Here is a 26,296-nt window from a genome sequence, read left to right on the forward strand (position 1 = left end):
GCTGCTACTCAGACTTTATGATAGGAGACTATTTAAATATTTTGTGGTTTTTGTTTTTTGGCTTTGGGGTTGGTTTTGTTTTGTTTTGTTTTTTCCTTGTTTTTGTTTCTTTTTTTTTTTTCTTTTCAGGATCCCAAAATTTATATTTATTTTATTTACTTTTATAAAGTTGTAGAGAGTAGAATAAGTGCTTGTTTCAAGGTATTTGAGAGTATTAAGAAATAGCAAGTGTTGGTTCCTCTGAACTTGTATAGACACTGGTATTTCCTTTAGCTCGGCTATAGTGAGGGTTTTTTTTTTATAGTTCTCATTTGCGGCCTTTGCGGTAGACCACGTTGGATTACATAGGGAGTATGCTGTTCACCTTATCTTTACAAAGCACTCCTTATATGCTTTATGTATGGGTTCTTTCCCAACACACACGATCAATTGAGCAATTCTTAGATTGTGCCTTTTTGTCTTTTTTAAATCAGTTTTTTCCTTAATTATGCAATAATCATAAGTGTGTCAATATGTTTGCCCTTTCAGCTTTTGCTGTACATAAGCTTTAATTAATCATAAAAGTGATCAACTATAGATTATAAATTTGAAATTATCCAAAACATTTGTGAGATGTTTGTAGAAAAATAGCACAGATTATTCGTTTGTAAATTTATGCTTTTCTTCAGAGTCACTTGCTTTGTATCATGTTCATATTTGTGATTGTCTCTTACCTACAATAACCTGTGAAGATTATTATTTCAGCTTCTTAGGAAAATTTGTAGTTTGACTTCTGGCATTTTTCTTATTTATAAAATGAAATTTTAAAATATATATTTCTTACATAGATTCTGAAAAGATCAAATAATGAGGTTTTGATGAATGACTTGTAATTTTAAAGTTTATTTAAAGTGTACTGTACATGCATACTATATAAATACATATATACATACATATGTAGATACATATGGATATGCATATTGTTTAAATAAAAACTTCCTTTGAATGAGAAACATGGAGGCACACACTTAAAATGTATACATGTGTATATGTGTGTGTGTGTGCCATAGGTACCACACACAGATTGCCAATGAAGACGTTAATGTTATTTGCCAGATAACTTGGTCTCAAGAACATCTAAGTCTCTCTCTGCAACCAGAGGGGTTGGAAAGGATTTGGGTAGAGTCTTTAACTGTGGTTTCCCCTACACTAGATTGAAAGATGCTGTTTTAGGTAAACTATAGAAAATACAACTCCTCTCAATACCTGTTCAGGAGAAATTAAAACTAAATCATACTTTCATAAATTCATGCACAAACAAAAATCTTTGGTTTTGCTGTGAGCTTAATGATGGACTCCACTCACACAGCTCCATAAATAGGCTGGTACTGATACTGTAAACCACCTCTCTGAATTAGGGCACCAGTATTATATTCATTCTTTGGAGTAGCCAATTCTTTATCTGTTATGAAAACAGTTAATGAACGTCAAAAGAACAGATGTTTTTACTGTAGAAACTGCTACATCTCAGTTAATTTTATGTCAATTACAAATTTGACTATGAACTCTGGATAAAATAAGTGTTGAATTTATGTAAAGACTTTCCTTCTTTATATAAATAGCAGTGTTTTTACATCCTTTCTTTAGATTAGAGTCCAACAACACAGCTCAACAAAATCCCCTTAAGTCCGCCTACTCATGGAAGCTGTTTCCAAGTTCAGCAAATGACTGATTATAGCAAGGAACAGCTTAGTTATCTGAGCATCTTTTCACGGAATAAGAATTTGTTTTTAACTATTTCAGAAGGGTTGTTAAATGCTTTAGAAATGCTAAAATTACTATGGCCTTGCAAAGTGCTTATTAATTTCTTTTCTTGTTTTTATAATATACTTGGACCTTATAAGATCCTATAAAAGCCCCTATGTACATGGTGGGCTGTTTTGTTTTTTGAACTAGGGACTTGTATTTATAGCTTATACTTTATTTTTAGATGTAGAAGATAGTATGGGTGATTTTGGAATATATTTGGAAGATGACCCCTGCTCATGTATGCCATATGGCATTCCTCTTTTAGTTTTTTCCTTGCAAAGATTCAACTTAAATAAGGAACAAAATTAGCTCAGAATAACAACTCATTTACTTCTTAAAATTTCCTCCACTCTTCTCCTACTCCACTGAACTATAGTAGTAGGCTGCTCCGGAAGTGTGTGGGCATGATTGTTCTGGACACATGGCGGAGATCAGTGAGCCATTTTGAACTAAGCAGCAGTCAGGAACATTGTTCTTTCTCTTTACTCTCACTTCAGTGATGATGTGTTCTCACCCCATTTAAAAACACAATAAAACCACTGTTTTACAAAACTTCACAACCTCTGTTAGCACCTATTTCAGCTGCTAGATGGCTTTATAAAGTAGAATTGTCCATCATTTTGTTATTGGCAAATATGAACATGCTAAGCTCTTCTTAATCATGATCAGATTCTTTTAGATTCAAATTATTTTACTTATGTTTTGCTTTTTACCTTTTGGCTATGTATGCATGGACCATTCCAGTATTCATCTCCAAATCTCAATCTGTAAACATTTCAAAACAATTTTATTCACCTAAAATATATATTAGTGTGGGGTCCCAACTCCCTTTGTAATGAATTTATACTCTCATTAAGTCATCCATTTTTATTTTTATACCCTTTACCTCCACTCAGACCAGTCAAGGTCAAGGAGGGACAGGGAACTGGGTTCTGGACACTCAAAGTTTTGTAGACTCCAAAACGATGGGAAGACTGTAAGGCAGAAGGAGAAACCAAGGCATCGGCAGAAGAACTTGGAAGATCTGGAAGAACACAACCCATCAGAGAGATCCCTGCCTTCTCCTACCTGGGGCAGAGGGAGGGATGATGCCCAGACTGCCTGTGAGCAGCAGGAAAGAAAGCGATCTGGTCAGGAGAGGCTCTGGAAACCTCCACTTCCGAAGATCCGAGGGGAGGTATTTCTGAGCATTGACTCTGAAGACCTGGAAGCTGACTGTAGCTCTGGAACTCGGAGTCCGGAAAAGCAGTCTCATCACCATGGCAGACTTTCACCCAAGTCTTCACAGAAAACAGGACTTCCCTGTAAGGAAATTGTATATGGGCGGGATCTTGGGCAAGGTGACCACAGAGAAAGGAGACATAGGCCCAGGACTTCTCCCTTCTCAGAAGATAAAGAACTTCGCCACCACCATGTTGCAGGTAATGGGTTGCCCTGTTGGAAGTCCTGTATCTAAAGCTCTTCCGTTTAATAAGCGTCTTAAGCAACCTTCATCTCTATTCAATCTGAACTCCTGTCTTTAAAAGGAGTCTTTGTGTGAGATACTATATGAGGTGTCTGGTTGATCTTAGGTCCGTAGGAAGAAGGAAAGGCCTGTACTATCTCCAGGAAGCATGTGCTGCATTCTTAGGGGCTTCCCCTGGGCCTCATTGGAAGAGTGCCCATCCCAGGTACTAGTCATTGTTTGCCACAGCCTTGCATAAGATACTCTCATTCTGCATTGAAACTTCTTGACTGTTTGGTTTAAATGAACTGAGTTTATTAAAATGAACTGAGAAGGTATGGTTGTAGTTGACATCTGTGTTTGTCTAGTGTAGTTCCAGTGGGTCTAGAAGTACTGTATTCTCTTGGTCTCTCATCATCTCACCCAGGAGTGAGATGTTACTTAGGCTGTCTTTTAGAGTAGTGTCAAAGAGCGGACATACAGCTCATCTCTATCAGGGACATTTGGGCAGGAGATAACTAGCACAGGGTACTGAAAGTTCTGGGTGGGCTTGGAAGAGTTTTAAACCTAGAAGTAATAATGTAATTAAAGCTTAAAATCACTGTTTTCAGTTAAGTTTTGTTTGAATATGCACTCTTCACTCTACAGTTGTTGTTCTGAGTACCAAGATATACAAGCTGTCAATACCTGTAAAGAAATGAGGAGGGTATGGGCTCGGTGGTTGCTCGGTGGGTGAAGCACTTCCTACATGAGTATGAAAACTAGAGACTGCCATATCCAGGGATCCATCCCATAATCAGCCTCCAAACACTGACACCATTGCATACACTAGCAAGATTTTGCTAATAGGACCCTGATATAGCTGTCTCTAGTGAGACTACTCCGGGGCCTAGCAAACACAGAAGTGGATGCTCACAGTCATCTATAGGATGGAACACAGGGCCCCCAATGGAGGAGCTAGAGAAAGTACCCAAGGAGATCTGCAAAAGTACTAAAGGGATCTGCAACCCTATAGGTGCAACAACATTATGAGCTAACCAGTACCCCGGAGCTCTTTACTCTAGCTGCATATGTATCAAAAGATGCCCTAGTCAGCCATCACTGGAAAGAGAGGCCCATTGGACTTGCAAACTTTATATGCCCCAGTACAGGGGAACGCCAGGGCCACAAAGTGGGAGTGGGTGGGTAGGGGAGTAGAGGGGGGTATGGGGGACTTTTGGGATAGCATTGGAAATGTAATTGAGGAAAATACCAAATAAATAAATAAATAAATAAATAAATACCACCACCACTTCCCCCCCCCCCCCCCCCCCCAAAAAAAGGAAAACCTGACTTTAACTCTCTTGAACCCATAAAAAAGTCAGGTAGCCTTGACAGCTGCCTGCAATCCCTGTATTCAGGAGAAAAAGAGGGTTCCTAGAACAAGCTGGATAGCTAGCTACCCTAGCCAGAATAAAGAGAGAAAGAGAGAAGAAAGAAAGAAGCAAAAACCGAAAATACCCAATAACTGCTGGAGTCTGTACATACATACATACACACACACAAACACACACACATTACAAACACAGTACACCCCGTACACATGTATACTTTTATACCATATTTTTACCTGCAAAAAGTAAAGTTAAAAAGCCCAAACTTTAAAAGAGAAGAACTTAGTTTTGGGCCCCTCTGGTACTTAGATCTGTAGTGCATCATGGATGCAGTAGGCATACACTGTGCTGCCTGGAACATACTGAAGGAAGGCTTTTCTTGTGGCTCTAACACTGTCATGGTACCATGATGTGTGTCGTTTTAGTAGGTATAACATTCATCAGTCAGTTTCAGTCAGTGTTTACTAAGGTTTACAGAGATGGAAAGGTTATTGTAACAGGAGTATGAAGGAAGACCTGCCATGGTCAAAGCAAACTTTACTTGTGATTGAAAAACTAGTTTCTAGGTTGCATATTCATTAGACTATGTTGGCTTTCTTATCATATTTCATGTTAAAAGGACTTGATTATAAGAAAATTTAAATTGCAGTTTAGCAAGCTATATTGAATACAACATATATTGTTGCTTTGAGTTTTATGTCAGTGTTTAAGCTTCAGAGGCAGATGGATATATTTAAAGATGTGTACGTAAACATTTTTATATTTGATGTGTCATGTTAGGGAGGCATGAACAAAGAACTGGGAGACTAGAGCGAGTATGCTGCAGTTCATAAAATAGGTTTATAAAAAAGTTACACTATAGCTAGATTACACTTGTGGGGTTGGAGAAGAGATATGGTGATTCCATTGATCTCTAAGTTCAGATTCTGTGAACCTGATATGAATGTGCTCACTTGAAAGGCCAATTAACCTTTGGTGCATTGACTTATGTGCTAGGGCTTTCAAGCAGATTTGAGCACCAGAAATTAAGCAGAATTAGAGTCTCTAGTACTGGAGCCGTAAGTAAATGTATGCTCTGTTAGCACAGGGTTTAGAGAACAGTGTGGCCATAGCTGAAAGGATTACTGTGTGCAGTGCATGCTGCTTTTCACTTTATACTCAGCCAGCTTCAGACTTTAGGCTTCCCAGGTCCTGTTGGGGTTTGATTTTTGAACCTTCTTGGAGTAGTTAGGAGAGAACATTAAGAAATCAGAGTTAGGTATTGGTGTCAGCTCTTGCTGTTAAAAACAGCTAGAGTTCTTAAAGATGTGGTATATGCCAGATTTGCCAGATTCTATTTCAGATAATGATGAATAAACTTAGCAGGAGGACAGACAACACTGAGTCCAAGAGCATTTGCAGAATAGGTGTGCAAGAAATCAGATGAGAATTAAATTGCTAAATTACAGCAAGGATTGATGGACTTTCCCTAACACAGTTAAACTGGGTCTGACTCTGAGAGGAGCTCACTGTGCTGTGCATCTGTGACAGCTCATTGGTTACACAGGCTATTCTTGCCTTCAGAACCTGACATTGTACTTACTGCTGTAAATTCCAGCCCAGGTACACTGTAATGTGCCCTAAATGTCAAATGCTTCTTATAAAATATGCATACTACACAATACCTTTAGTTCATACTTAGTGTAAATTTATCTTCAACACTAGTATTTGTGTTTCTCTTCAGTCACAGTAGTGGTACACACCTCTATCTATTTCCAGTACTTGGAAAACAGAAAATGGAGGCTCTTTGTGATTGGAAGGCCATCCTGGTCTACATAATGAGTTCTAGGACAGCTAGGACTTCATAATAAGCTCCTGTCTGGTGAGCTGTCCACTTCCATTTATGTTACTATATTAACTTTTATGTAAAGAGACTAGGTCATTTGAGTTTCTTTTGAGGAGTCTTTGTGTTCCCTGATGGCAGGATGTTAAGCAGAATGGATGAGGATGACTGTCTAGAAACTGGAGTGTTGCTTAGGGTAGAACACTTGCCCAGCAAGATCATCTGCAGTACCACACAACAAGAATAAGGGAAGGAGGAGGGAGATGGAGAGTGAGAAGGGAAAAATAAAGTGTAGCTCATTTACTTAAAAGTAGTTCCCAGGTTCTAGTTAGAGAGGCAAGATCCCCACTTACCTCTGTTTTTATACTGCTGACTTTCCAATGCACTGTATACTTAGATCATTTTTGTCACTTCAGGTGGGTAGGATACCCTATTAGGGAGGCCTGTCCTGTCTTGGGCTTGAAAGTTTCTAAGAAATGAATATTGCAAATGCCAGCAATTTGCAGGGATGTGAGTGAACTGTCATCACCTATGTAGTTGAGCCTGAGAGAGCTATTACTTTAATTGTGACTTCTGTTAATGAATTGCATTTATTCTTTCTAAATTTATAGTAGTTATAATCTTATAATTCTGTCCACTTAGTAATACTATTTATTCATTTGAATACATCTTTGTTAGAATTTTAAGTGAAATATTGTCAGTTAATTTTTTTGCGAATAGAAGAACCCACTTGTGGAAAATGTTACTTGTTTTGAAAGCTGAGTGTATGCACCTGTAGAATCTCAGACGTAATCTGTCATCCTCAGATGTTGCGGCCCGCCCGCGGTCCACAACATGAACGGTTCGACTGAAGAAGGGCAGTTCAGGCTGAAAGAGAGGTAACTAGATAGGGCGGAAGAAAAGAATGAAGCCAGGACAAACAGATTCTGTTCGAGGCTCAATTTAATATTTCCAGACACTCAGTTTATAAAGGAAGGGGGAGGGAACCCAATTTCCCGCCAAGTAACTCAGGGTCCAGTAGCAGGACGAACACGTGTGTGCCTCCAGACGGCAAAGGCAGGTTCCAGCAGTAGGTAGGCGTGGCAGGACGAATGAGCCGGTAGCTCCACCCTAGAGCAGGCAGGTTCCAGGCTGGGGGGAAGGGAGACCACACTCAGAGAGGCTTTAGGCTGCTCACTACACTTCTCTCTTCTTTAGGAGTGTGGTAAAACAATTACCCTTCACAGACTTTACCCAGGGCCAAGTGCCCTACTCAAATACATCTTTCTAAACATGCTCATGCAAATCATAATTCAGAGAATTGTATTTACCCAATTGCATATGCCCTATTCTTGAGACTATCTCAAAGCAGTGAGAAATGTGTTGTAAATCAGGACAGACCAGTGCAGGATTCAGCACCATTAGAGGTGATTGGTGGTGAACTGTATAGTCAGTCCTTGAGCTTTCTCTTTGTTTTTATGATAAGATTTTATAAGATAAACCAAATTCTCTAATTTATTTTTATTTTCATTTATTTATATGTATTAATAGCTTTGGAAACAAATTATTGAGTTATTTTTGCTATCTATTATTTTAATATGTGCTTATATTGATGACATAATACATTGAGCCAGTGATTCTATGTTTCGCAAAGATAAGAACCCATTACAAAGGCTTAAAATATATGCCCAAGGGAAGGGCTCACTCATCCTACACAAGTTAGAATATATGGTATTAGAGACAGTGTCTTTTTCTTTTCTTTTTCTTTTTCTTTTTCTTTTTCTTTTTCTTTTTCTTTTTCTTTTTCTTTTTCTTTTTTTTTTTTTTTTCCGAGACAGGGTTTCTCTGTATAGCCCTGGAACTCACTTTGTAGACCAGGCTGGCCTCGAACTCAGAAATCCACCTGCCTCTGCCTCCCGAGTGCTGGGATTAAAGGTGTGCGCCACCACGCCCGACAGAGACTGTGTCTTAATATACAAGCACTCAGAAGTGATTCTCATAGGTGTGGGAGGCTCTGACCAGTAGTTCAAAGAGAGAGTCTTTTAGAATAAATTAGGTGCCCCACCTGGTGTACATTTACTGATGGGTATACAAGATACCTGATCTATGGGTTTCCATTAAAAGGTTTTGTTATTTCTGAGGGCAATATAGTCATCCTATTGACTAACTGTAACTTATAAAAGCGTGCAAAGGAAAGTATCCACAATTTCACAATTTTGAAAAGACATTAACTTTTAGATTATTTGAAATATATAGAATGGTGTATGCTCCTATAACATTGCAAAATAACAAAGCATGATTGGCAGCCCTTTTCTCTAGAGGACTCAATTCTAAGGTCATTGCATTTTCTGATACTTCCTCTATATTTTGTTTTCTCTACAATTTTGTAATATCATTAGCAGATGGGTCAAAGCTGTGGGAAAGATCTAGAGCATTTTTTTTTTTTTTTTTTTTTTTTTTTTTTTTTGTATCAGACAGAGGGTGAGCAGGACCACTTTTGACAGGTTTTCACCACACTGGTAGACGGCCCTGACTGCTCTGCAGGAAGTGTACAGGCTAGACGAACACAGAGGAAGCTGTTGTGTTTGTTTACTTAGCCATATTAAAACTCTGATTCTGGAACCTTCTCTTCTGTGAATTCTCATTCTCAGTGGCTTTGTTTCTCTTTTCAGTTCCTGTTTTGATGACTCACTTTGGTTCTTGGTTCTTTCTGATGTTGAATAACTATATGAGAAATATTTCTACCATGTAGATTTTGGAAAATAACTTTGTTAAAATGTTTCAATTTTGCATACTACTATTTGATGTTCAGGAAACATTTATTTCAAATGTGCCCCATGGTGTAATCTACACACTGGAGGCACTGTCCTCAGTATTAAATGTTAAGGGAGAGTGTCTGTTTTGTAATATTTTTTGTCTTTTCAGAAAACAGCCCCAGTTACCTCATTGAATTGAGTTTTTTCTAGGAATGAAACCAAGAGGAATAAAAGAAGCTGTCTCTACTCCAGCACGAGCGAGTCACAGGGACCAGGAGTGGTATGATGCTGAAATTGCCCGGAAATTGCAAGAGGAAGAACTTTTGGTGAGTACATTTAAGGTAAAAGTTCAAACAAAGGGCTGTACGAGCTGAAGCATAATTCAGTTTTATAGTAAACACGATAGAGTTCCACTGTTGGCATTATGGCTCCCTCAGTGGAACTCTGTAACTTGAGTCATTCCTGGGGGTGGGGAGAATCAAGCCATTGGCAGTGCAGCAGAATGTACTCCCCCTTACCCAGGATTAAGTTCTATAATTTTGGTTATCTGATATTGAAAATAAATACTTTGAGTGCATTATTCAATGTCGCATCTTCCATTACTGGGATTATTGAACTTTTCCTGTGACTGATTTGTAAATTAAACCATTTTGAGTTTATTTGCATTGGGAAAGTAGTCTTCACAGGGTTTGGCATTATCTGCAGTTTCTGGAAACAGCTTCACTTAGGCTATGTAGCTTAGTGCATAAGGAACCCTTCTACATCTGGTTGTAGGGATTGATAAGGCATTAGCAGCAGAACTCCATATTCTGATGTCTGCATTAATACATTTTGGTGTTCTCGAAAAATATTCTGTTGAGTAGGTTGCAAAGTATTTCTGTTCTGACTGGTGAAAGTATATCCACTGGCCAACAACTTCAGGGATTCAACTACAATTCCAGTTGATTTTCTATAAGATATTTTAAATGGACAGCACATCTTCCAGTTGTTTGTTGTTTTTGATTCGCAGGCTACCCATGTGGACATGAGAGCAGCTCAGGTTGCCCAGGATGAGGTCAGTTCCCATCAATAAGGTTTCCCTACATTGTGAGAAACAACCTCAAATCTGGAATTAATGCCATTGCCTGTGTCTTGCTTAGGAAATTGCTCGACTTCTAATGGCTGAAGAAAAAAAAGCTTACAAGAAAGCCAAAGAGCGAGAAAAGTCATCTTTGGACAAAAGGAAACATGACCCTGAGTGCAAGGTAATGTGGGGGCCCTTTTTTGTTTTGCTTTATTTTTAAATCAGCAATAAAATGAGAAGTGAAAACAGGTTTCTGTTTTCAGGATAAGCTCTGGAAACCTATTTTGATATGTAAAAATACATGCATTGCATGCGTGACTAATGTGTCTTGGTTGTTTCACAATGAAACATGTCATTGAATTTATACTGCTAAGTTTGCAAAGCACATTTTTAATCATTTTCAGACTGACTCAGGTTCAGGGATCTGATTTTATCGAATTACATCGCAAAAGGATGCACTGTGTTCCTTCAGATCCACCCCAGTGGCCTGTACTTGCTCTGTGCCCTCAGTGTGCCTGCATTGTCCTTCTCCCCTCCAGAAACCTTTTTCTTGTTTTCATAGATGGTGACTGACAAGTAAATGCATGTCCCTAGCACCAACTGCTTATGTCCTAGTACAACAATGCTTGCGCAGGACCTGCAACTATTACCCTTTCCCTTGTTAATCAGACATTGTTGCACATTATTTTTCTCCTGTCAATTAATCTAATTGTTGTGTACAATGGTTGCAAGTTAAATTTGACAATCAGTATTTGTGTGAAAAGGTCTCTTTTCCTGACCGTGAGAGGAAGACAACCAGTTATGTTGGTGCACAATGATAGGATATACTCAAGAGTCAGAGGCAGGGGTCACTAGAATAAGAAAAATGATGGACGGCAAACAAAAATGCAAAGCGAAGTAGTGTGGAAGTAAAGAGGAAGAGGATTCAGGTCGTCAGGCTCTGGGAAGCAGAGTTTGTACTAGCTTGGGAACTTGGAGCCTAGAGTGTGGACACATGACATGTCTCATCTCTGTACTGTTGTCTGCATATTCCTTATCTCCGTGTCTGGTCCTGCCTCATAGTGTCAGCAATTATTGTGAGGCAAAAATACCTCAAAACTATGCTGATAATGTCACTTAGCCCTTTTTCTTTACTTGTTGCTAAGCATCAGTCTTAAAACCAATGGAAGTAATATTTGCATTTTAATTATATTTCTTCAGTCCACTCATCTTTACAATTCAGGATGTGTTCTAACATATTTGATTTTGGTTAAGCATTCTCAAATGTTCTGTTACATAAAAGAAGCCACGGATGCTTAGATTCTTTAACCAAGAAAAGATACTTTACTTTTTATGAATTACAAATCAAAGAACAGGACCATCTTTCTAGCAAGTATCCCCCTTTTGCCATTTTTAGATTCTGTAACTGCTATTGGTATAAATTTTTTCTTAGAAATTTTACTTGAAATATGTTTTAGTGGCTGGCTGGTAAACCTTTGCCCTAAGTTGGATACACAGAGAGGAGCTTAAGAGCTCAAATCCATATTTCATCCACATTGTTTTCTAGTTCTGGTCAGCTGTGCAGCACCTTTGTTACTTACTGTGTCTGCACATGACTTCGAGGTTCACAGGGTGTGTGTGTGTGTATGTTTGTGTTTGAATGTATGTGCATTTGAGCACATATGTGCTTGTGCATGCGTCTGTGTGTTTGTGTGACCCACTCATTTGATTAGCCAGCAGACCAGTTTGTACCAGACCATTGTGTCTCAATTTTTGACTTGAATAATTGTATATAGAAATATTTTATTCAGCTAAATGTATCCTGAAATCCTTAAAGGAAAGCTTTATAAACTTTTCTTTCCTTTTGTTTGGTGTTTGTTTTTCTGTCCACAGTCAAAAGCAAAGTCAGCCCACTCAAAGTCAAAAGAGGGCGATGAAACACAGCGTTCCAAGATTGACAGGCCATCAAGGTAAGATGACTCCTGCAAAGGAGAATGAGGAAGTTAGCTTTGGGTTAGTGAGGACCTGTCGGTTCTCTGAGAAGACTGTCCTTCCAGTGGTGAGCCAAAAATCTACAACTGTTAGTTTCAAATGTCAAAGGGTTATTTTCAAACCCTACTCAGAATCTTACATTGGCAATAATCAGGTAAGGAAAATTTTAATAGACACTGGGATATAAAAGGAGAGATTCCTGTGTTAAGTCTGCTTCTTGGCATTTAAGGAGTTGTACCCTCAACTAGAAAGAGATGGAATTAACTAATTTCTACATTAAAATCTCAGATTTTAAATGTTTACTGAGGCTGAGAACATAGTTTACTGGATAAGAGCATTTAGGTGCACACCTGTGTTTGTCTGTCTGTGGTTGTGTGTGTATACAATTAATTGCTTTGTCTCAGTGTAGCAAGGAGCTGACTGTGCTCAGTGTTCTTCCTGACTTACAGTCACAGTGTTGAGGAACGGCTGTCTTTTCACCATTACTAGTCAACAGTTGAGTCTGAAGAAGAAAGTTCTATTTTCTTTATTATTTATATTGTCTTCCCAGAATGTTTGATCAAAATATGAAGAGAAGGCTTAAACATAGAAGGATGGCATGGATAAAACAGGGGAGGAGAATAGGGAAAGTTCTATCCATGGGAATAATCTATAGTTAAATAGGAACAAGAAACTTTGGTGTTTAGCAAGAGGCAGACTATAACTAAATTATGATTTGTACACTTTAAGCCCCTAGATGAAAGTGTATTGAAAGCTTTCACTATAAAGAATGGATTGGAACTGGAGAGATGGCTCACAGAGGACCTGGCTTCAGTTGCTCATCATCTGTGGGGTCGCTCACTATGATCTATAACTTCAGTTCAAGGGGACCTGTTGCTCTGTTCTAGCTTCTGACGGCTCCAAGTATGCACGTGGTTCACACATGAACTTGTAAGCAAATACTCATACACATAGAAACATTAATTACACCTAGGTCCCAGAGACAAAGCCACCAACCAAAGAGCATGCATGGATGAGCTGGTCTGTGGCACATATGTAGCAGAGGACCTCCTTGTCTGACCTCAGTGGGAAAGGATACACCTAACCCTGTAGAGACTTGATGTTCCAGGGAAGAGGGATGCAAAGGGGTGGAGGGTGGAAGAGGGTGGGTATGGGGGGGGGGAGCACCCTCTCAGAGGCAAGGGGAAGGCTAGATAGGAGGAAGAACTCTTGGAGGGAAGCAGGAAATGGGGGCAACCTTTGGAATATAAATAAAGTAATTTAAAAAAAAAAAGAAAGAAAGAAGAAAAAAATTAAAGGAAAATCTTTAGCCAGGCACAGTGGCACATAACTGTAATGCCAGCAATCCAAGAGGGAGAGAAATGGACAGGTCCCTGTGAGTTCATGGCAGTCCTGGGATACGTAGTGAATTTCAGGTCCATGGAGCTACATAGGAAAATCTAGTGTCAAAAAAACAAAAAACAAAACAAAAACAAAGAAATAAAACATTAAATTTAGATGTTAATGAAAGAAGAAGGAGGAGTAGGAGGGAGAGGAGGAGGAAGAAAGGAAGGAAGAAAGAAAGAAAAGAGAAAAAAAGAAAAAAGAAAAGAAAAGAAAAAAGAAAGAAAGAAATGATGGGGCTGGAACAGTGGCTCAGTGAAGAGCACTGCCTGCTCAGAGGACCCAGGCTTGATCATAGCACCCACATTGCATCTTGACTGTAACTCCAGTCCCAGAGCACTGCACACATGTTTTTATAGACATACATGCAAGAAAAACACCCATATGCGCACACACAAAATACAATAAAAAGAAAAAAGAGAGGTAGGTATGTTTAATCACATTTGCATGATAAACAAGATACATGTACCTTGTAAATATGTCTATTTTGATGTTTCTATGTATCCATTAAAATTAGTTTAAATGAGCAAATAAGACCTGGGCTATACTCAGTTTGTAGAAGTATTACCTAGCATGAGAAAGCCTGGGTGTGATCCCAGCACTACAGAAACTGGGTATGTGTGTGTGTTGATCCTCACAGTAGGGAAGTTGAGGAAGATCAGAAAGTCAATGTCACTCTTGTCCATACAACACTCTTGTTCAAGGTAAGGATACAAGAAACCAGTTCTCAAGGAGAGGCTAAAACAAAAATAGGAAATGCACTATTTCAAAAGCTCTGAATTAACAAATTTTGGCTTATAATTCTCATTTAACATGTATTAAAATCACTGCACTTTGGAGACAGCCTACCTTGCATGCATGAGTTAGAGCTCTGATCCCCAAACTCATGCAAAACTGGTCATGCTTGTTGAGCACCTGTCCTTACACTTGGGAGGCAGAGATGGCATCTTCAACACAAGCTGGTTAGCTAGACTTGCTGACACTGGTAGGCCCTGTGTTTAGTGACTCTCTGCTGTAATGAAGAAAGTAGAAAGCTAAAGAGGGAGATATGAAACATTAACATCAAGCCTTCTCATGCACACATGTGTACAAACAGAAGTTTGAACACTTGGACGCATTTATATAATGTATGTATGTATGTAAAATAAGTTTTAAACATGTAAGATTTAGCTTATGTCCTTTCAAAGGTACGTACATTTCGATACTGGGTTTGAATTGCTCTGAGAACAGCAGTAAAATAATTGGTTTAAAATCTATTGCTCTTTAGCTTTTTCTAAGCATGTATAGAATGTTTATAATTCTGTACATTGCTACAGCATCCAAGCAAAGAAAAAGAAAGTCTGTTCTCAGGAGGTAAATATATGGTTTTTATGTAGCCAGATGGGTTCAAAACATTTTTAGGGGTGTTTTTATTCAGCCTCCAAAGTCCTTTGCTTCTACTGAACAGTAATATCTTCAACAAAAGATAAATAGGACTCTCTAGGATGACTGCTTGTAATGGTTAATCAAAATTAAAAATAAATTCTCAGAAAATAAATAGATCCTCTGAAGATTCCTATGAATATTGAAATGAACAACTGATCTTTTATCGTGCTGTTAGGAGTTAGAGTGAAGTGGCACACATAGAACGCTATGCCTTCTTCATGCTGAAAGCATTACTTGTTTTAAACATTATTTGCTAAAATACTGTGTATATGAGAAAATGAATGAATAAGGATTTTCTGAAACACTATTTCATAGTTTCAAACCTACTTAACAGCTTTGTGAGTGTGTGCCTGTTGCAGTGTCTGTTTTCTCTTTCACTTTTAATTATGATGGAAAGGTTAGGTTCCATTTACATAGACAGAGTTAGTATAAAAGAGAGCAGAGCCTGAGTTCCCATGGTTATTCTGTGTAATACTTCAGCTTAGCAGTGGCATCAGGCCACAAGAAAAGAACCATGTGAATCTTAGACTAGTCACTGTCAAAGTCCCCATTTCTTAGTTTATACTAAGTTATTTCCTCTTGTCTATGGAAATTAATAATCAGTCAGTAATGTGTATTAATTCTAAGTCAGAAACTTCAGGGGCATGCTTCTATACCTAGTGAGGCTGAGGCAGGAAGAGGTTGTGTTCTAAGCCTCTGCTGAAGAAAACTTGTTTGAAGAAAGAAAAACAAAACAAAACTCCAGCTCCAGGCTTTTATACTGAAAATGTCAGTTGCTTTTTGAGTTTTACTATAGAAAAGTCTAAAACTTTTACAAGTCTCCTTTCCTTTCTAGCACATTCATATGAATATTAACTGTATTTATCTGCACTTGGTCATCTTTTGATCATCCTAATACTTAGGGCTAAGATAAGAACCGTCTCTAAGAATGAACATTTCTTTGCTTTTTCGATAATTACCAAGGTCACTAGATGATTTGTTAAGTGACATGGGTAAAAACACTACGTACGAGAAGCCTAAGGAGCTGCTTAGCCTGACTCAGGTGCAGGCAACCAGATGCTGACTTTTGAAGTAAACTCTGAAGAACATTTAGCAGTTTTGCTAGTTAAAAATATAATTTTAAGGGAAGGAAGTGGGTAATTGTAACACAAGAACTACAGAATAAACTCTTGATTTGTAAGAGTTTTCCCATCTTTAATGATAAATAGCACTCACCTGGAAACAATCATCCTCATTGCAATATAATAGCGTAGGAAATAGCAAGTCTAGATATGGTCCTTGTATAGCCTGAGGAATCTGCTGCGATGGTCTGCTCTAGAAATGGCTGTGAAAACAAGGTGCGTTGGGTATGTTAATGTGGCAGGGGATATTTTGCTGGGTTCCACCCATAAACAAAGAACTGCAGGCAACTATTGGGGGCTGGGAGAAGGAGCAGGAGAGTTGGCTTTTTCCAGGATGAGCCAACTTGTCAGTTGTCCAGTGCACATTGGTCAGCTTGAAACAATATACACAAAAACAACACAAATGGACTCAACGGGTTATATTTCATATGTGTTTGTGTGTGTGTGTGTGTTTGTGCATTCATGTACATGTTATATACATATGTAATAAATATAATCAAAAGAAATCAATTTGAGGGTCAAGAGAGCATATCAGGCCTGAAGGAATGAAAAAGAAAAGGGAACAATGATGAAATTCTACTTCAATTAAAAATAAATATGTAATATTTGATAGCTACTGGGTCTGAGACCTGAGAATGTGTTGGAGTGAATTGCTTGTCCCTGCCTGGACATCTCAGTGTTCTTTTCTTCAGATTTAGGGCTCTCTGGTAAAATTCATGAAAAAGTAAGAGAACTCTCTGCCGCAGGGATAAACATACTCTCTTTTGGTCTTGGCTGCCATCCTTAGCCACCTTGTGAAGCTATGTCCTGAAGTCACTTGTTTTGTGTCAGTTCTTCCTAACAAGCCTTGTGTTACTGTCTAAGGTGTTAAGATTGTCAGTCAGCATTGAGAAAAGAAGCAAACAATAGACAATATTTGCAAGCACATGATTTGTGGTGAAAGTAAACTGTGCTTAAAGTGTTTTTATGCATATAGCATGAACAAGAATACAAAAAATATCAAAGTACATTTCCAAATGACATTTGAATGTTTGAGATACAAGAATAAACAGATCACTCTAGCAGGCCCTTAGTTCTCAGACTGTTGCTCTTTTGGCTTTGGGCTGCACAAAGTACAGATTTTGACCTACAGCTTCCCTTTGAAAATATATAGACACATGCCATATGTGCAGATACTGCTGCTCCTACGGATACACACACAGGTTTAGCTCTGCGTTGATCAGAGCACTGTTTCCGGAGTCTGCTTGATTCTGTTAACAGCTGTTTTCTCTCTAAGCTTAAGTGTGTGCACGTGGATCAGTCATTCACCTCATCTGAGCATTGTACCCCGCAGACTTATGTTGTAGGTCAGTTGAGCTCTGTGGAGTTCTCCCTGTACATACAGTTTGACCCTTTCCGATACCCAGGAGGAGGTTTCTGCTAAGGACAAAGAGAGAAATTCAGTGTTAGCTTTGATTTGGAGATTATATAATCAGTTTTTTACCAAACTGACTGGAACTTTTCAAGCCTCAACATATAATACAGTTATAGATCTAATCTATAACAGCTTTACAGGCTCCATGTTTTACTCAAAATGTAAGTATACCTTTGAAAACTCAAAGAATTAAGCTGTTTTGTCTTCCCATTTTCAACAATGCCAAATATTTGCATGAGTCTATATTAAACAATTAGTAAGTACTTAAAATAAAATTTTCCTTTTTGACATTTTCTTTCTCTGTGACATTAGACCTTTTACATGATTTGCATAGAAAGTTGCAAGTGTTTTAAGGAGGACTTTGCCACCTAGTGGATGAAGAACTGCTATTGCTCAAGAAAGTCCTCCCATTCTTGGAAGCTAGTTTGTGCCCTTTCGGACTTCTTGTTTTCTTCTTTACTTTCTTCATTAATTTATTCACTTCTTTCTTTCCTTGGTAAAACCTGGCAAGGTGGAGTAAATTAAGGGCAGGCTATAACTCATTCACTTAATGGTTCCGTAACAATGACTCATACATATTAGATATTGGAGAAAAATTTAGAGACTTAGACACATCAAGAATAGTAAGATAAAAATAAATTATTCAGAGACATGTAGCTATTGAGGAACAACGAGCATTCTGAAGCACTGGACACTTGGATTCTACAGAAGGTCTTTTGCTGTGCTGCTCAATGGAGCTGGAAGGGTGGTAGACATTTTAGATTCTTTAAATTCTGTTTGCCTGCAGACCACCGCCACCTACCATGATGGGCCTTGAGGATACGGACCCCACCCATTTTACAAACCAGCACAGTACAACACGGCATCTTCCAAAGTCAGAGTCCTCACAGAAAGGTAAGGACGTCTGTGTGACCAAGCTGAGATCCTCTTTGCAAGCCTCCTGTTACCATAGGAAATGAAATGCTGTTTTTTAACTCTGGGGTGGAAAAAGTAAGCCATCTGTTGCTCAGTGGTTATTAAACACAAGAAAGCCAAAAGTAAATCACTTTAAGTACAAGGCTTTGTACGTATTTACACTTTTCTCCAGGGAGAAGTTATTTTTCTCTCTTTAGCTTATTGGGGGGAATTGCAGTCCCACTCAGACTGGACTGCATAATCTGTATAGTTTAAACAACTGAAATCTGAAGGCTGTATGCGTATACACTATTAATCTAATTCCTACCCTCAGGGATGGCCATATATCATCCAACATGCTAGAAACAAGACTGTTTTAAGTTTTAAAACTTTTCTTTGAAACATATGCATAGGCTATCTCTAATTTCTCACTACTAATTGTTTGACTATTGAATGGCAAGGGAGGTACTCTTAGTCGGAAAAGTCTACATCTGAAATGTTTCAAAAGTCTGAAACTGTTTGAGGAGCTGTTGGATTTGCTCCTTCTGAACCTGAGTTTGTATTATTTGGGGACAGTATATGTCTGTCTGTCTGTCAGTCCTCAACATATATTTGCTGCAAAGTATTAAAATGACAAATTGATTCTGTACATGAATATTTTGTAAGCAAAAGATTTCTAAAACTGTAAGGAGTAGCCATTTAGAGTACATAGAAATGATATATATCTTGGGCAGGGAGACAGTAAATTAAAAATATTTTCATCTTTTTTCAATTTATTAAAACTTTATTATAAAGAACTTGCAAATGAAAATCTTTAGATAGCAAAATAAAGCAGATTCAAGGCTTATCCACCTCCATGAAATCATGTGGAGTTAGGAAGGCATTCAGACTTCATGTAGAGCTTCATGTTGGAGTTTACATGTTGACTGATAAGTATTTATTTTGCAGAATCAAAAATGTAAAAATCTGTGACAAAATTAAAACTGTAAAGACAGTTAGCTTTAAATTCTCTTTTCTGTCTCTCATACCTCCCCTTTCCCAATTACCTGGATTTTAATTGTTTTTTCCTTTTTCTCTTTTCCCTAGGCTTCCCTAATAAGCAGTAAAATAAAACAAACAAAAAGGGATCTGCCTCGAAAATGGACTTCTTATAGCACATATTACTGAAAGATACAACATGCATTCCACGTTGGCCGTTGTCCTTCTGTGTGCCATTGCTGGGAGTTGCTCTCAAGTGTTTTCTTAACTAAAAAAGTACTTCACTTTGTTTTAAACTTTTGGTAATTTTGGTCACTTTGGCAGTGTAAGAACGGTTTCATCTGAGTACTGGCCATCTCTTCTGTGGATATATTTCCTGGGATGTAATAATTCTGTAAAATGACAGTTGCTAGTCATAGGATATTGGCATCTACGGAACTGAGTTTCTTTATCAATTAGAAGTGCACAGGGATTCATTATGAAGTCAGGAATAGTGTTTGGATGAATGAGGTGTAGGAAAGCTATGGAGCAGCTGCTTTGCTGTTTATTATGATAGTTTGAAAGATACAGCCTTGTTTTTTATCCTTTTCAGAAAAAGTAAAACCACAACAATAAAGTCCAGGGAAACCACACGGAGCAGTGAAGTGTGTTCCTCTGAATAAATGGATGAGTAGAGGCTCTGGATGGCCTTGTAACCCTCACTTGTTATCATGTACTGATGTTTCCTCAGGACCAGGTCTTTTTGACGCCCTTAGGCAAAGGCAATGAATCATGTGTTAATATTAATTTGTATAGACCTTAATTGTCTGATATTTTCTCTCAGGTCCATGAGGCGTCAACTCAAAATTAAAGAACAAACAGCCTTCCATTGCCTTGCTTTTCTAACTTAATTATAGAGCCAAAGGAATAGAACAGTTTCCATAGGACTTGGTACCATCTGCCCACCTAGCTGTGCACATCCTCTTGCTCCCAGGATATAGAAGTTTTTGTTGGCAACCTTGCAGTGATGTTTTATGCACCTGCAATATTAGATTAGTTCAGTGTGAAGTTGAACGTGATGAAGTGAGTCACTATCCAGGTATATACATCTAAGCTGATGGTCATTGCATTCCTCTCTGTAAGACCTTTAAACTCCTCTATAAAATGTTGTGTATTCATCCATACCACTTACTCAATATCAATGGCAGCCATGCTGAACCTATATATGATTGCCATTTTCCCAGCTTGACTTCCTGTTCTTTTCAATGTATGGATCTGACATTTTCTGTCATGTCAGTATGCTGTTTATTTAGAAAAGAAAACAAGGTTGCTGAGAGAAATAATTTAAGGACTGCCTGCCTTCCATTTGCCTTGTCTTTCCATACTGTCTTAAACTTGTGGAGGGTTCTGGAAGGCTGCTCCCAACAGATTTTGATCTCTGATTTTGAGAACAATCTTTTGTTTCATAAAATGACATCTGATAGAAATTTGAATGAAAAGTGGCTAAGAGTGGAGCTGTGGGCAAACAGTAATCTGGAGAGACAGGGACGCAACAGTGCAGCCCCTGGGAGCAAATGCAAGGGAGTGAACTGCAGGCCTGAGTGTCAGCCAGCAGATCCATACAGGAGATCCTCCTTCTGCGAAGGAGGCAAAGGGAAAGCCCTGCCTTAAGTCAGAGACTACACAGTGCTTTCCGCATCACAGCTTGGGCCTCCCAGCTTAGTGTAATGCTATATCTTTCATTATCTGCCCTGTGATTTTACTTCATGTTTTTAAAAGATATTTTGAAAAAGTAACTTTAAAGAAAAAAATATAGTTGCATTTTTATTTGATAATTAGGCAAAGCAGGCAACATCTTCTGCCATATTTTTGTTTTTATAAATATTTATTTTTCTATCTCATGAAATGATCACTTTTAACTTTAAAAACTGTTTTTCTTTTGTTTTGCATGAACTTCACTTAATCATATTTATTATTGTAAAATATACGTGCTTTAGTTTAAAAAATGCCAAGTCACTTAACCAGAATGCTGCAGTCTTACCTGTCACCGTGGATGGCCAGAGGCAGTGCAACCTGTGTGATGGCTAGCTCAACATCAGTATTGGAAAATTTGTTACATTTTAAGTTCTTTTTAAAGACTACAGTTTTAAAATATTTTGTTTGTCTTATTTTACTTTTATAAAGTGAACAGTTTTTTTTAAGAGTACCAGTAATTATTATGAGTAAGAAGATAGAAAACTATTCTTAATTATTTGTACTTAGAATTTTTGCTGTCAGTGAAATAATATATCTTTGAGATGATTGAAACAACTAACAGCTCTTACTGAACTGCCAGTCTTCACTGTGGGCTCTGCTCTTTAATTTTTATATAGAAATGAAAGCATTTATTTTGTTCCTGTTATTGAGCACATGCAATTTAACTTATGAGGTCCACACAGTGTTATGTCTTGCTGACAACATAAGAGTAATTATTCTAGCTTTGGGAAATCTTTTTGTTTCTCAACTGGTTTTCTCTGCAGGCCATGTGCTGTTAACAGCAGCATTACTGGATGAGCACACTATGTTAAGGAGCCTCATTATGAGACTGGCGTGTCGCTCTCTCATTTCCATCCTAGAAAAGAGGCTAGATAAAAGTCAGATTAAATATGCTGACCTGAAAGAAAATTAATTCCAGTATTCAAGCTACTGTTAGTCGTAGTTGCCTTATTGAGAGAATAGAAAAAATGCTTCTTTTGTGCTCAAAGAATATTGAGATTTTTTGCAAGTGGCTTTGCATGCCATTGAAATGCTATGGGGTCAAGAGACTTTATGACAAATGGCAGTTAGTAATGAACTCAAAACCAAACTATGTATTTCTGATCTTGAGAAACATCTAAATTAGGAAGAGAGGTATGCATAAAAATGTGCCCAAAGAAAACTCTTCACAGTGGCCTGGGTCACTGCACCTAGGCAACAGTCTAAAGTAGGTGACCTGTGGTCCACTGGATGCTTTAATACTGTCAGAGCTTCTCTTAAGTCACGTTGTGCCAAATTTAAAACAAAGACAAAAAACATATTGTAATATGGTGCATTCCGTTTACCACATAAGTGGTTAACATTTTACAGCCTTGACTTATAATGAGTAATGCCTTTGTATAAATCTCACTTTGGGAAATATGAAGATGTTACTCTCCTTTAAAAGGTAACTTCTAATTGGCTGAGAGCATCAGCCTATTGAAGGCATGAGGCCCATGTAGAAATAACTCGAAGGCCTGAGATAGAATAGCTTGCAGTAAGTGGCTACTTCCATTGGGAGAGGGTGGTGGTTGTGGAAGGAGCAATGACATTGAAATCACATTGGCAAGGAGACATTGTTCCCTTTGATTTCACTGTGAACTCTGTGCCATGTTCTCATAGGACACTTGTACAAAACAGTCCCTACAACATTGAAAACCCGACCTTTGATTTAAAGAAGTCTGTAATGTGTCCGTCCGTCATATGCTGTTTTTGCCGAGAAGTGACTCGGTCACTCATTCTCTTCCTGTCTCACAATCAGAGAAGTGACCCAGGAGAGTCAGCTCATTCTCTCTCTCTGTTGGTGCCTGTATGCTCTAGAGCCATATCTGTATCTGAGTGGTGACAGGATGCTTGCTTCTTCCCACCCTGTAACAAGGCAGTGCAGGCAGACAGAAGCCTACTGTGGAGTATCCTGTCCACGCTGCATGGAGCAGTATTATCTGAATATGTGGGGGAAGGTTGGTTTGTTTGGTTAGTTTTTATCATGGTGATATGTAAGATAATTAAAGGGAAGAGTTGAAGGCTTTGTTGCTTCTGCTATAACTCATCAGAAATGCTCAAAGTTCATTGTAGTGTCTCCAAGAAGGTAGAGAGCTTGGAAACATTAGTTATAGTCACCTTTCTGATGAGCCCTGCACTTTATGTCAGGAATGTCCTTGAAGATCAGTTTTGCCTTAAATTAGTTTGAGTCCACCCAAGGCCATTGTGCTTAGTATCATGAGCACTTGACAGCTCTCCATTAGCATGCAATTCATAACAGAGCTTCATGCAGCAGCATCACCCAGAGCTTTGAACCTCTCCCACTGTGCTCTGGTTGACTTGTAACATTAATAGGAATATCTTCTCAGTTCCCTGATAGCAGCGGCATGGCCTGAGCACTGCTATGAGAGAGGTCCCTGGCTGGAGGATTCACCCAGTGTTAACTTTCTGAACAGTTGGGAGATTCTTATCCCCCCCCCCCTTTTTTTATGGTGACTGCAAAAGATTAGAACAAAGGTTCTTTGGTTCAGTGACAATACTCAGATTATTTCTAAGAATTTTAGCAATTAACTTTGTGTATTGAAAAGCTTATTTACCATTAACAAATACAGGAGAAACCTCCCCCCTCCCCCAAATGGATGTATTACTTGGAATCATGACCTGAAAAGTGCTCTAGTTTATTTCTTTTAACAGAATTAAGCAGTTAAATGTGGCTATGGTTGAAAAGATAAAAGAACAACTTTTTTAGGCTGCACACAGACGAGTACAGTCATGCAGGTAACCACACCGATTTACATACATGTTTGCCACTAAAATCCATTTTCTGCCCTTATAAATCCAAACACTGCTACTAATATGGTCATATAGATTTCATATGCCTCTGTGTATTATAAGTAAAAAAATGGTTTTTTTCCCTCATTATAAAAAGTTACTTTTCATAATATGCTGACTTAAGCATTTTAGATCAGGGCAAGCTTAATTATGTAATTATCGCCTAGGTTTTTATTGGTGAAATTCAAATATGAAGATGAGAAAAAAATAAAAAGGTTTGAGTAACAAATCAGCAAGGATTGCCTACAGTAAAGAGTAGGCATTGAGAGGCTATGCAGTAATGGGTGGCAGTCTTTGGATATATTGCTACACTGATTTCACACTATGCTGAAATTGATTTTAGCTCAAAATTTGGTAAGAGTTTTGGGTGTGAGAAGTTTTATACTTATGTATGAATCGTTTCTAAATTCCTTTAGATTGTAGACCTTGATGTAACCCGAAAGGCAGATGTCCTATCCCAAGGATAGCTGTATTTTTCATGGTTTTAAATGAACAACCAGATATTCATTTCATGAAATAATGTAAATATTAGAAAGTAATATGGATAAACGACATATAAAAGCGACATTTCCAAATGTCAATTCTCTGTAATGCCTGTTGTCTGCTAAGAAGAATCTATCCCTGTGAAACATTTGAAAGGTGCTGGATTTGAAAGTACTAGAGTTTGTTACATAAATCAAGTTTCTCAGGATATTTGAGGTGATACTGTCATTTATTTCTGTTATAATTTGGAAAAAATCATTTCTTTAGTTACACTATGAGGAAACTGCACACTTCATTTGGTAAGAGTCCTTTAAATACAGTAACCTAGAGATGAGTATAAAACAAGTGAGGTAGGATCCCAGTTTAGAGTTAGCCCACCCCTCAGTGGGGAGGTGTGAAGGGGATCCCAGTGCTGGTCAGTTTATGGTCAGCCCACCCCTCAGTGGGGGGTTGTGAAGTACATATTTCATGGAGCTGAATAGAACTTCAATAGAATATCGTCCCTTGTCTGAGGAAAGACAACCTCAACCACATGCCTATCTAGAGATTGAATAAAACTGTGAGGAGACACTGTGTGGATGCCTTAAGGTGGCTGGTGCTGGCTGCAGGGAACAGTCTATTTCAGCTCATCTTCATATAGCCCAAGATGCTCCTGTGCATAACCTTGTTGAAGAAATGAGAAATGCGGTGCTGGCTACTTTGATGTGTCTGGGGAGGCTGGCGTCATTGGTTAACATCATTAAGTCACTGTCCAGTGCCCAAGCCTTCCTTCACTACCACTCATATATCTACATCCATTCATTCATCTATGCAAGCTTGTGTTTTTGTGGTTTGTATTTTACACCTGGACATCAGGTTTAACATTGGTGTTTTAAATAATTTTTAAACCAAAGTATTGTATGAGTAAGTCTATGTGCTCTGTTTTTGTGAATGTTTTGAGATAAATACCTATCTTGTTTTCTCTTAATAAAGTCATCCATTTATTAAGTCAATGATGGCCTCCTGTTTTCATTGCTACACTCAAAATATGAAAGAGTTACAGCATATATATACACATACACACACACACACACACACACACACATATAACTTTCTATATATAAGAGAGCACCACTAGGGTTTTTTAGATACTAGTAAAATTTTATGGCTCACCATGTTCTTTGGTTGAACTTATGTATACTGGTACACTGTAGAAAAATTTCAACAAATATTTCAGAATGTAGGTCATAAAAGTACCTCTATTTTGTGTGTGATGTTTGCTGACAGAGGTGATACATTTTGTGAAGGTTCACACAGTAGCCCTCAGAACTAAACTTGTCTCAGTACAAATCACCCTGTCTTGTTGAAACCTAAGTGAGTTGTGAGGAACTGGAACCATCAGCTCTTTAACGTCTATACAGTATTTTATCGATTTAAGAATTGTTCTTTAATCTTACTGTCTCAACAACTGGTATAAAAGCATTCAGAAATCTTTTAAAAGTCCAGTGCTTTTTCGGTTACTACTGACTTTACTGTTAAATGCCCCTGGAGATCTCTGCAGTTAATTTCTTCTCCAGCAAATCTAATAGGAAATTATACTGGTTCACTTTTTGTCAACCTGACAGACACTTAGAGTCAGCTAAGAAGAGAGGCCTTGACTGAGGAAAGGTCTCCATCAGATTATCCTTAGGCAAGTCCCTGACTGGAGCATTTGTTTGATTCACGATTATTGTGAGAAGGTCCAGGTCATTGTGAGTGTTGACATTCCTCTGCAGATGTGGGATGTATAAGAAGTCAAATACTCTTGTTGTATCTTAAAGTCATCCATATATTAAATCAGATATAGTCTCATATTTT

General features: G+C 38.2%; 1 protein-coding gene across 2 annotated transcripts in view; it reads left to right on the forward strand.

Moving 5' to 3' along the window:
* The window catches only part of Ccdc50 (coiled-coil domain containing 50), a 56,431-nt gene extending 30,979 nt beyond the window's left edge, over positions 1 to 25,452 (forward strand). Inside the window, exons 6-12 of one of the 2 annotated variants that reach the window (XM_021184785.2) lie at positions 2,685 to 3,209; positions 9,373 to 9,488; positions 10,172 to 10,216; positions 10,302 to 10,406; positions 12,098 to 12,174; positions 18,327 to 18,433; positions 19,520 to 25,452. In XM_021184785.2, the coding sequence (XP_021040444.1) occupies positions 2,685 to 3,209; positions 9,373 to 9,488; positions 10,172 to 10,216; positions 10,302 to 10,406; positions 12,098 to 12,174; positions 18,327 to 18,433; positions 19,520 to 19,539 (995 nt within the window). In that variant the 3' untranslated portion in view covers positions 19,540 to 25,452. The remainder of the gene's footprint in view (positions 1 to 2,684; positions 3,210 to 9,372; positions 9,489 to 10,171; positions 10,217 to 10,301; positions 10,407 to 12,097; positions 12,175 to 18,326; positions 18,434 to 19,519) is intronic. The other variant, XM_021184786.2, reaches the window with a different exon arrangement.
* Positions 25,453 to 26,296: the final 844 nt, after the last annotated feature.

Source organism: Mus caroli, chromosome 16 (assembly GCF_900094665.2).
Source record: "Mus caroli chromosome 16, CAROLI_EIJ_v1.1, whole genome shotgun sequence".
NCBI lineage: Eukaryota > Metazoa > Chordata > Mammalia > Rodentia > Muridae > Mus > Mus caroli.